The 13,259-nt window shown below is 38.0% G+C and overlaps 1 protein-coding gene across 1 annotated transcript in view; it reads left to right on the top strand.

Moving 5' to 3' along the window:
* The first annotated feature begins 746 nt into the window (after positions 1 to 746).
* LOC140137557 (potassium voltage-gated channel subfamily KQT member 1-like) overlaps positions 747 to 13,259 on the top strand; it is a 476,223-nt gene continuing 463,710 nt past the window's right edge. The window contains exon 1 of the mRNA XM_072159271.1: positions 747 to 1,284. Coding sequence (XP_072015372.1) covers positions 896 to 1,284 — 389 coding nt within the window. The 5' untranslated portion in view covers positions 747 to 895. The remainder of the gene's footprint in view (positions 1,285 to 13,259) is intronic.

The following is a 13,259-nucleotide window of genomic DNA, read 5'->3' on the forward strand; positions in this document are numbered from 1 at the left end:
GACCAAAACTTTCATTATTTTCATAAAAAAAGTCAATATCTGACAATTGAGATGGAAATAATCAAACGTGAAACTCTCAAAATGTCTGACATCCCCTTTTCTTAGTTGTAGGTAGATGATGTGGTAAATAATGGAAATTTAAGGATTACCTCATCATGTTTCTATAAGTGATTAAAAAAATTGCAATTTTTTTTTTCATTTTAATAATAAATTCAATGATAGGCTAATTATATTATCATTTTAATAATAAATTCAAATCTTTTCTCAATCTGTTACAAAATGTCTATTATAATGATGATCTAAGAATACCAGTTTTGAGAATAATGAAATTTTCCAAAATAATGAATAATGAAATCATGACCTCATATTTCACTGAAAAAAATGTGACGGGCAACTAATTTAAAGGTGGGTAACCTGATTGACAACCTCATCCCCTCACTTTACCCCATCAAAATGCTGATTTTGGTATCAGGTGTATCTGTAATTGAAAAGCGCCTTCATCATGTCTATCAAGCGAAGAATAACGAAGTTGACCAAATTGAGGGCATGCATCTGCATAGCTGTCAGCCACCAGACACGCCGCATTCTTGTCTGTGTGCGTTCGCCCCTCTTCGAACACAAGGTCATCTATATACACGTGCTTTGAGTAGCACACACGAGCATTCTGCGAGGTCAGGGTATGAGAGTAATAACATCAACAACACACATTGCTGTCGTGCACAGGAGAAAACGTGTTTGCAGTGCAGATGACAGACCACGGCTGAGCCACTGGAAGGATAATATGCTTAATTTTTGCGGATCTAACTCTGGATAAATCTATCTGAAACCCTTTACCCTATCTGCAAAGGGTACTCTACTCCGTCAATGCCTTATTTGTTGTGATTAAATTCAAATTATGTCTACAGATCGGCCAACAGGAGCCGCAACAGGAGGAATTACAACATCAGGCGGCGGTAGTGCTCCACGGTCCCGTAAAACTTCGTCGTTCACGTCTAGATCTAGTGTTGTAGAAATGGACCCAGCAAGTACAGAATCTGAAACGGCGACTTACACTTTTCCGTCTGTGGAATTCACATCACAACAATCTAGTCCACAGAGAGTGCATCGAGGACGGCCTAATAATAGAAATGTTAATAACAATGTACAGACGAAACGTGAATTACAGCGAAAATACTCGGAACATATGAGCAAGCAAAAAGCTGTGAAAATGACCGTGCAGGGACGTGTGTACAACTTTCTGGAAAGGCCTACGGGGTGGAAGTGCTTTGCTTATCATTTTGCAGTGTGAGTATGAAAATACAGTTGATTTTAAATTTGGACTCATTTGATTTGAATTTGAAATGATCCAGTGAAAGATTGTGTTTGAAATCAGAGAACTTTTTGAGAGCTGTTCAGTTATAATTATATTATCGTCCAGTCTACCACCGCTATCCATTTTAAAGTCCGGTAGTCCAAAAAGTTTTGGTACCTTAATCCTGAACCTAACTCTAACCCCAACCCTAACTTTAGGACAAAAAATCAATGTTTATAGTGCCTGCACATGTTTCAAAAGAAGTTACCCTATTGGTTATCATTATATAAATAAACAAATTGCAAAACACTTTCTTCAAGCTGGGGGCAGGGCTTTGTTGGGAAAATAACAAAAATATTAGGACTTTCCCATTTTTATAATGTGTTGACAAAGCCTTTGCAAAATTTTGCAACTTTACAAAGAAATGAATACGGTACCGGTGTAAATTTGTAACAAATTAACAAATAATAAGGGCCTCCCTCACCAAATTTTGAGAAAGTCCGGACGATGTACATGTTATCTATTTTACTCCGGATTTTACTTGGCCTTAAACTAAGGTAAAACAGTCTGTCCAGAAACTTTTATTTCCCATGGTCTTCAAGTTCATCACAGAGGTCACTAGTCATGTTTACAATAGTCTGATTTCTAGTATGGCTCAATTGATATGACAAGATATTTGACCCAGTGCTATTTGACCCATCACTTGCCTACCTACCATGCTTACTGGTCATCAATAGAAATCTGCATTGACTGCATGACTGCCTGATGCACACAAGTACAGCAAAATGGGCTATTCCAGTTGAAATCCACACTCCCCCTGTGGAAGATTTTGGAAATATCTTCCACAGAGGGAGTATGTTTTTCAAATGTAGTTGGTCAGGGTTAATCATTTTGAAACCCATACTCCCCCTGTATTATGGCTTTATCTATATCTTCCACAACTGGAGTGAGTAGTTCAAATTGAAGTTACCCAATTGTATATTCTATTCAAAATTGAAACCCCCTCTGTGACAGACTTGAGCCAAATCTTCCACAGGGGGAGTGTGGATTTAAGATTGATTAGCCCAATGTATGAGAAAAGATTGAATGGTGAAAATTTGTAAAATAGAAAAAAAGAAAGAAATAAACTTAACAAATAAATAAAGAAACAATATGAATTTTAACTCCACAATAATTCTGGCAAGAGGAAGTCAAAATGTTACAATTCATAAAGCAAAAATATGCTTTGGTGAGTTTTCAGTTCACTGCAATACTTGTCACTGTGACTTCATTTCCCCATTGATTCCAAAACAGATGATCATTTATGTATAATATGCACTAGTACTAAGTAAATAAAAGTATATTTTTTGAACATTTCTGTGAGAGTAGGCCTATCTGACTATCTGTGTAGGCACTATACATGTAAAAGAAATAATGTTGTGTTGAAAAAACGGAGTTGTTAGTATGTTACACATTTAACATATTCCACACACAAGGGCTCAATGTTTCCTTTTAAAATGTCATGCTATTTTAAAGTACATGCATGCATCATGCATTAACACTATCCACACTGTGAGGGCAATGATGGGTGAGCTGTTTGGACAGCAGCAGCTCTAGGTTTATTTTTTGGGGGGGGGGGGGGGGGACAAGAATATCAAGGGGGATAGGAAAAAAATGTGAAAATTGAGGGAGCAATTGCCGAATAGGGTGCAACTCTACTAGTCTTATTACAAGACTGCCCTACCCCAACCATAACCACTAACCCTAAACCGTATTAAATGAGGACTGGACTCAAGTCTAGCAAGTTGCACCCTATTCGGTAATTAATTGTACCAAATTGAGCATATTGGCCTAAAATAGTATGCCAGTAATTTTGTATATATTTCTAGGTTTCTTATCTTATCTTGACCCCCCCCCCTTGTATGGTCGCTGCTTAGAAGACTGCCAAGGGAGTGATAGAAGAATTGAGGATACTGTGTGAAAGCGCCTTATTTTCGTATGTAGGCCTTAGAAGTCATTTACCATGTTTTGAGTCAATACAATCAATGATTGAATGAAGAACTTGCAAATTAGAAACTAGTTTCTTAAACATTTACCCCCCTTAATTGATAGTTAAATAATCATGATAATATTGACTATCAATAAATGGGACATATAAATTTACGGTTAACTGATCATCTTTTATGGCAGGAACATCATTACATCAACCAAAATTGATTTAAATTTGAGAAATTGAGATCAATAGATGAGGCATACAATTTGTGACCTACTGCTGTTCTAATTGCTTGACCACAGTGGCAACCATGAAGGTTAGCCACTGACATCACTCCTCCCTAACCTTGTTTTAAACCCCCCACACTATAGATGAGGTGACCTCAATGTTTATCAACAAAGGCAAGGGACTGGTAGCATCTTTATGCTTGAATGAACCCCATGCAACCAATACACTGTTTAATAGTCTTATTGTGATGTGGCGGGAGTTTTAAAAACACGAGCCCTGAACAAAATATGATGCTTGTGCAAGATACTGCCAGGCAAAAAACAATGGAAATTGTGATGATGCGTGCGCATACTGTCAGGCATTGACGTCAGAAATCACATCATCTATATGCAGGGCTCTTCTAAAGGTGCTCTAAAGACCGCTAGTCAGTAATAATAGATTTTTTTTCTTCAATAATTTCAAAAATACATACAAATTGGTTTAGGCCTACAATGTCAACTTTCTGTAAATATTAAAAGGGCATTTCATGATGCACAGCCTCATCCCCCCACTTTTCTCAACAAAAATTGAGATTTTTATACCACTGGATACCTCTGGCTACATAATGTTTATGTACCGGGTACCAAATATTTCTTGCAGATTCTTTCGTTTATAAATAGCAAAAATATCGCCGAATTTGAATTTCGTTCTGGTATATACCAGAACAAAATTACAACAGTGGCCTATGGAGCAGTGTAATACACTAAATCATGCATAACTCTGGATATCTACTGAAAAATGTCATAAAAAGAGGATGCTAGGATCACGAAATACTCCTTTAAGAAGTAGTGCACTGTGCAATATATGAGTTTGTTTTAAAATTTATGACAAAGCAATGATTTCACTCTCAGCCTATTAAAGCTAATTTCTAGTGCCATACCACATGCAATATAATTAATGATTTCATTGAATTTTGATTTGTCATGTAAGGACCATTTGACATGTTCATTGACATCTTTCTGCCAACTTAATTAAAAGAATACCAGTACAGATATTATTGACTCAATCATTAGTATAATAATATGGCATTTATTACATGGACTTGTTGTTGCTCATCTTCTCAGTACCAATCCTCTCTTTTGACCACTGAATGGGTGGAGTTTTGAATGAGATTTTTATTTCATTATTGTAATATTGCATTTTTTTAGGTTGGCATGTTATTGTTTAGAGGTATACACACTTAAAACTACGGGGTCAAAAAATGACCCAAACGGGGTCATTTTTGACCCCAGCATAGTTATCAACTAAACACCATACCACTAACGGGGTCATTTTGACCCCATTGGTCGGGGTCATTGCAATGACTACGTATTTGGGTCAAATAGTAACCCCATTGGGGTCAAAATATTACCACATTTTGGGGTCAAATGAAATGACCCCTTCAAAAGGGTTGCCTTATTGGGTTACTTAATGACCTCATTTCGGGGTCAAATGAAATGACCCATTTGAAAGGGTTGTTTTATAGGGTTACTCAATAACCACATTTAGGGGTTGTTTGGATTTTTTTAGTAGGCCTATGGTCATGCTGGTCCCACCAGGACATAAGTGTGTTTCTGCACAGAGAAAGCATTACACAAACAGCAAACTGCAAAATGCATCTGTGTATCACACTCACACACAGTCAGTCATCGCCTATGACAGTTCACGTATTATAAGCTTACATGATATAAGCTTATATAACAACTGCAGCCAAGACACCAGCCACGACAGCATGAAATTGAATGAATCTGCGTGCATAGACAAGGGTCTATGCATCCTTGCAGTCTCACTTTTCAACTAACTTTTCATATTCCATCATGCAGACAAGCACACACGACAATCCGCTGAGCTGCACAATCAGAACAAATATGGCGCTGATGTGACCACGTGAGCCGATGCACACCGTGTGTGCAAATAGTTCAAATGCAAGTCATTATAAAGTTGACAAATTGGGTAACTTCGGTCAAAAATTTAGTTTTATTTATTAATCAACAAACATTGCTCGCAGCTCATGTTTAAACTCATTTATGAAACGAGATAATCTAAGCGGAAGATTGAAACTGATATCAATGCGCCGACGGTATCGGCAAAATGACCACTAAGTTTTTGACCACGTTAAATGTCGTGGCTAAAATGACCTCGTGAATGTGGTCAAATTAAAACAGTACAACCCCCTTGAAGGGTCAAAACAACCCCAAACGTGGTCAATTCAAAATGACCACGGAAAATATAACCCTGTAGTTTTTAGTGTGTAGATAGGTGGTTTGATTGTAACATTTGTGACACAATCTGGTCCATGGAGGCCAAAGGAGGCATTTTTGAAATTTGAGTTACTATAATAGGCACCGGAGTTTCGCGCGATTTAAAACGGCAAAATGCGCTGGCCACTTTTCAAAATGCGCGAAAATGCGCCAAAAAATAGGTCAAAATGCGCTAAAATGCGTGATCCCATGTTATCAATGCAAAACACGAGAAAACATCGGTAAAACCATGGCCTGTCAATCAATTACTGAACGACTTCGGTTCATTTCCAGTTTCTGGAAAAATAAAAAATAAAGATGGCGACCATCACAAATCGTCGATCGAAATGTCGAAAGCAAGGGCAAATTTCCCCACATTATGCTTGGTTTAATGATCGTTATTTGTATTTTGATGTACATAAGTGAAGTTAGAACCAATATTGCGTGAATTTTCTTGTAAATGCTGCCGATTTGGGGCATAAAATCGTAAGTTTTAACTTTAAGCTTATCGATGGGTCAAAATCGTGAACATTCTCGATGGAACCCAAAATGCGCTTTGGACACCCAAATGCGCGAAAATGTGCGCTTTTGCGCGAACCGCGCAAAACTCTGGTGCCTATACTATAATTATTACCTTATACAAACTATAATAAGCTATCATATCTGCTGAAAACACTCAGGTCCGTATGCACAAAAGAGGTCTAAAGTTAGACCTGGTCTAAGTGGAATTTAGTCCCAGGAGAAAGGACACTTTCCTTCACATTTTCTTAATTTATTTTGTATTATTTTTGAACTTTGCACATTGTCACGTTTAATGTTTCTACTATAACCCACATCAGGGGTTCATCACCCAAACATTCTTATTACAGTTATGAGTTCAATTGCTCCATTGCTTAAAATTATAGAAGCAAAACATATATAGCCCCGGGGGGGCACTCAACACAAATGACCATACGGGTATGCTCCCCGGAAAGACCCCCCCCCTTTTGGGTTTCGCAGCTCCGAAAGACCCACCTTGGTCTGGGGCGGACATTTTAAAAATGAATTTAGAAGAGCAGCAACAGCATCACTTGCATTACATTCCAGATGTTAAATCTACATCATATGCAAAATTTGAGGAAATTCGCACGAGTCCGTTTTATTTTAAGGCCATTTGTCTATAACTGGTCTTTACATGTAGCCCTATGGAGAGAGTGCCCGTTGAGGGTGCTATAACCCCCATTTTAGGAACAAAAATGTGATTTTTAAAAAACGGACTCGTGCGAATTTTCTAAAATTTTCAGAGTATGTAGTATGAACATATAGAAATATTATCAAGTAGTTGCCCTACCGGCTCTCCTCCGAAAAAATAAAAAGTCCTATACCTCAATGATAATGAAACCTAGGTGACCCCCTATATTTGACCAAAATAAAGCTCCGAAAGACCCTTGATTTTGATAATTTTAGCTCTAAAAGACCCCAAAATTGCTCATTCCTCATTTTCAGGCGATTTTCAACCAAAAAGCCAAGAAAGACCCTTGATTTTGACTTTTCGCAGCTCTAAAAGACCCCATTTTACTTGTTCACAGCCGGTTCGCAGCTCCGAAAGACCCCCTTCTACCGGTACGCCGTCAGCTCCCAAAGACCCACCACCTCAAAATCCCGGGGGAGCATACCCACCAAAAATTTTTGAGGTGCCCCCCGGATATAGCCTATGCATCACAGCCATAGAACAGGTCATGACTTCGGAAGAGATTGGGTGTTGTTTTTGTTTTTTGAAAGAAACCCCTAAACATGGGTCCTGATAAGAAATGGTCAAAAACTGTCAAATCAGCCATTTTTTAGGTAAAAAAATCCCTAAACATGCATGGGTCCCGGTTTGAAAAGAAGTGTCAAAAACTGACAAATCAGTTGAGGGTAGGGGATTCAGAGTCCCCCTGGGTTTTCAGTGTCAAATTCTTAACTTTTCTTGGAATGTCAAAGGAAATTGAAGATTGAGGAGATTTGAAAATATATATCATTGATTTGTAGATAATATCATTATCTTTTGCAAAATTTGGGTTTTTTTTAAAATGAAATACATGTCAAAGTTTGGTTTTGCAGCATTTTGTAAAATTCCAAAATAGGAATTATTATTTTATGGCACAAAGCCAGGAGCAGTGACACAATATCATGACATCATTGAGGCCATGAAATTGAAAAATTATGCATTGTGATCTTGACATTTCACTGAGGTTTATAGCATAAACAATCCCTCATACATAAACACTGAAGGTTATCAGTGGAAGATATAAATTATGTAAGCCTTAGTTTTATATAACAACTAGTGCACCTGCTGCTGTAATAGCCCTGTAGCTATAATAAGGGCACCATCTGCATGATAGAGATACTTTTTGACCCCAGATGATGATAGAGATACTTTTTGACCCCAGATGACCTTTGAACTCAGATGATGAAGTTTGAGCCCGATTAGACAAAGTTTGAAATCCATGACCTTTGACCTTGGATGACCTCCATATAATGTTTTTCATGCTCCCCTCATACCAAGGATTCCACCCACCAAGTTTGAGCCCGATCGGGCAAAGTTTGAAATTTGACCCCTCCGTAATGACCTTTGACCTCGGTTGACCTCAACTTTATTTCGCGCATATATTCCCCTCGTATCAAGGATCCCACCCACCAAGTTTGAGCCCGATCGGACAAAGTCTGAAATTTGACCCCTCCGAACTGACCTTTGACCTCCGTTGACCTCGATTTCATTTCGGGCATATATTCCCCTCGCACCAAGGATCCCACCCACCAAGTTTGAGCCCCATCGGACAAAGTTTGCAATTTGACCCCTCCGTAATGACCTTTGACCTCGGTTGACCTCGCTTTTATTTTGGACATATATTACCGTCCTATCAAGGATCCCACCCACCAAGTTTGGGCCCGATCGGACAAAGTTTGAAATCTGTGACCTTTGACCTTGACCTCCGATGACCTTCAAAACTACCCGGTAAACCGCGCACGACCGGTACCCATCTATGTCCGAAATATCGGAATGATGCGTCGAAGCGCGGAGAAACGCATTGCCATCGAACACACAGAGCTCATTATTTTCTTAATGCTAGTGCACCTGTAGCTTTGCAGCAATGCATTCTGGGTAGACATTACAGTGCATTTCAAATTGGGCAAACAGCCAAAAGCTGAATGAAACTTGTCCAGAGTTGCCCATTACACATCTTTGTATCCACTTGCTGCTGCTTTTGCTATCCAGTTGGGGTATTTTCCCCTAGATGACCTTTGACCTCGAGGGGCCCTTCAAAACCACCGGTTAACTTGCTTTTCCGTCACCTATCCATATCCGAAATTTCGCTCGATCGGCGGAACGCAGCGGCGAACGCATAGCCGGACAGACAGACAGATAGATAGATACACAGATACACAGATAGACAGATAGACAGATAGAGACCGCTTATTATTTTATTAGTATAGATTATACAGTATATAGTTTAAGGCCAAATGGTTTACAAGTGGTGTCTTAAATCAGGCAGAAAAGTGACCTCTTTGAGATGCATTCAAGCAGTAAATGTGTACACACTGGTTACTGGTCTATTATATATACTATGAGCAAATGACTTATTTGTACTTATATCAAAAGTTTTTTGTTTTTAAACTAACAACTTGTTGACTGCGCCCGTCAATATTTGGGTCTTTTTATGATGATGGGTAATGTGCTAGGGTGCCGAGCTGATTGCCGGCAAATGTGGACATTAACATTCCAACCTTGGATGTTACTGCAACTGCAACAGGGGACCGACCCTGTTTAGAGTCCCTGCTTGATAGGTTAAAATAAAAAAAATTGTGTGTAATTTGTACTTACGAAAATCTGAAAAAACATGTCCGCATTCATTGAGTCCCCTGCTGTTGAATACATGTAGGTGTGTATGTAAAGGGAGTGAGCAAGAGAAGAAGGAAAATAGTAAGTCTGTGTTTCAGCCCCCGAATTAACCCACGGCACCCATGGCATTTTGCCGTGGGTGCCCATCCCCACTGCCGTAATGCCCTCAAAATATGTCCTTTACCCAAGGCAGTCACTTGCCGTGCCCTCTGATGAAGTTGCCGTCAGTGCCCCAGCCCTGCCCCTTCATTATAAAATCATCTATCAGACTCTTTGTGTGTGTTTTCCTCGCTTTTGAGAAATTGCCTTAGTGCCCTTCTCAAATTATCAACAGTTGCCATGATGCCCTCTTGAAATATTACAAACTGCCGTGCTGCCTTGCCTTTTCAGTGAAAATCCAAGGCAATTATCAACTTGCCCTAAAAAAGTTGCCGTGCCCCTTCAGATCCTTAATTCGAGGGCTGCTGTGTTTACATGTTGCCATGTTGTCTGCGTATTTGTGTGTATGTATTTTCATAGCTTTGAGTTGCTTGTGTTGCGCATATATTCAATCTGTGGTCATGTTTTTTATAACATGGCGAGTAAAGATCATCTTATGATCATCATGTGAGTCTGAGTTAGTATCAACAGTGAGGAAAGTTTGAAGGAAATGGTTAGAATTTACTCAAGGCATGCCATTCCAATATAAATTTGTCTACAACATATCATGTTATTCATAATGGAACATGTTTACCCAATTCTCTTTACTTACATAATACACAATTGCACATTATGTATCAAGTCATTATTATGCAACATTTTAACATGTAATGCCTGTATTAATGAAAACTGAATAATTTGTTACTATTATGATATTGATTTCCAATAACCAACAAGGTGGAAGACGTTAGGCAGACCGGGAGCTATAGCATCTGACCTTTACAGCCTCATCGTTAGTTAAAACACTTTTTTCTGGATCATGGCAATGTGTGATCGATAATTACAGCGATGTGTAAATATCAAGTCATATGTAGAGGGTGAGATTAAACACTTGATGAAAAACTGTAGAATGTTACATATGAATGTCAATCCAGATGGCCAGGAGTTTGTTACATGATTTTGTGAAAAAAATCCTAATGAGGCTCTGTTCATTTTGAACTGGCAAGGTGTTGACTACTGAAAGTGTCAAAAGCTGACTCAAAGATATGTCTTCAAGAATATTTGACTGGGGGGGGGGCATTGGCAAAAATTGCTATATTTTGGCTATAAAAATGACTATTTTGGGCAAAAATCACTCTATTTGAGTGAAGATCAAATTTCACTTTGCTTTCCCATTGCCCCTCCAGAAAAGAATTTCTAATGCTGCCACTGCCTCATGGATTTTGCCGACACCTCGTGTTCTCTTTGGATAATGGCACTCCAAGTGCGGGCAGTGCCTCTACATGGTTAAAAAGTCTGAATGATGTCTTGATTTTTCTGACACTGTAAATCTTCAGACAGCTTGAGGCCATGTCTATAACTTAGATGTTAAAGGCAGAATTTATGACATACCAGCAGTGCCTGCCCAACCGCTGATGACACCATTAAACTTTAATCCCACCAGCTCAAAAACTATTGTTACATACATTATTTTTCAGTAGATAGTAACTCCATAAGTTTCATGTCATCATTGGCTTTATATGAGAGGGCTTTCAAAATATGTTCCTAAAACTTCCTAAATATATTTCTGATAATGTTCCTTTAAATATTAAAATATGTTCCTTATTAAACTTGCATCCCACCACCATATAAACCATTATTATTACTTTCATCATGCTAAATTACCTCCACAAATACATTGTGTTGTAACATATTTTACTTGGAAACGGCTATCTTCAGTAGATAGCAAGTCAAGTTGTCTTTGATGTCATCATTGATAATGCTTGATAAGTTCCTGATCAAACCTACACCCCACTACCACAAAGGCTAAATACCCTGTTACTCACACAATTGTTTTGAAAAACATGACAAAAAAGACTTCAGTAGATAGCATCTCAAGTGCTCCACTTAAATCACTGGTTTCATATGGAATCCTGCATTAGTTCCTGATCAAACTTGCAGCACACTACCACAACTTTAGGCTATTGTTACACCATATCCTTAACTCTTGCCACCGTCATACATTGTTTGGTAAAACATGATGATGAAAAGGTATAAGCTAATCTTCAGTAGATAGCAACTCACTCAAATTTCATATCATGGCTTTTTTGGTCCTCATCATGTGATGCATCCATGCAAATGAAGTTGGATATTGTAAACATTGATTGTTTTATATGCAACCAAAACAAGCGTGCACATTTGTTTGTTTTCCTTTGTCTATGGAATGCTATAATTGCATTCCTGCCAGCTGTCCCTAGTTAATAGGGACTGTCCTTATTTTTTTAAAGTAAAAAGTAAGGTTAGTCAATATTTCTGAAACCCTTAGCAATTATGGAGTTTTTACATATAAGAACAATAAAGCATTAACCATATAGCATTTGATGTCAGTTTTGCCTAGGTTTTCCAAGCCCCAGTATTTCTGCTAATCAGTTGTGGTGAATTTCAAACGTAATTTGAAAACACTGCTAAATAAGAGGTTTCTAAAAATGATAAACATGTCAAAACCATGCACATTTGAATGCATTTGTTCCATTTGCCTTTAATAATCAGACGAGGGTTGGGCACCTGGACACAGCTTGGGCCATGCCTACTGTCTCAATTTCTGTCTGACTTTTCGCATGTCTTCCCCTCTATGTTGGTAAATACTATGATGAAAATTATTTTCCAGGGTCTTTGAAAATAATATATTACTGATGTTCCAGATAAAGTCATCATGTAATAACTCATGTTTGTTGACAAGAGTGTGTAAGCTCTGTATGTTTTTTTATAATTTACATCCATCATATGCACTGCGTTTAATATTCATGAATGAGAGCAACATAAACCAACATGCCAGGGATTCAGGCGATATGGATAGCGTGTTTATGAATAATTAATATGAAGTAATTAAACAAAATCCTGCAAAATATTTTTTAACTCGGCTTAGTTATACTCTATAAGCATGAAGTTGTACATGTTATGAATTTTAATGTGTATGATAACCTAAGGTGAAAAATAGAGGGCATAATATTAATATAGGGGGATTTTGGTGGGTTTTTAAATATATATAAGACCAAACTTAAAAAGTAGGTGAAATGCTCTGGATTTGATAGCAAAAAATAACACTTCTTGGAGTATAATTTTGTTATGTTTTGATCAGATAAATAAGAAGATATCACCGATTACCCTATATATGGTGTCCATTTGCATACGGTGTCTTAGTTTTAAGGCAAAGTACATTGGTAGGAAACACTATGTTATATACTTGAGATGTCACATTAAATTTTAGTTTGATCTTTAATTGGAATGAATTTGTTCTTGCAATAGCAAAAAAGTGGGTTGCATCTCAGTGGGTGGCTCCACATCTAGGCAGTAAATCCACATCAATGTGCACTTCTGAGATCCATATTTGAAGTGTAGACTTATATAGCATGCTTTACACGCACACGCTTCATGCAGTCATGGTGTGATTTTTGCGACCTGAAAAACACATGAAAAATAGTGCACTCATTAAGTGTTGCATTCAAAGACAAGTCGTGGTAGTTCAGTTGT

Source organism: Amphiura filiformis, chromosome 17 (assembly GCF_039555335.1).
Source record: "Amphiura filiformis chromosome 17, Afil_fr2py, whole genome shotgun sequence".
NCBI classification, from domain to species: domain Eukaryota; kingdom Metazoa; phylum Echinodermata; class Ophiuroidea; order Amphilepidida; family Amphiuridae; genus Amphiura; species Amphiura filiformis.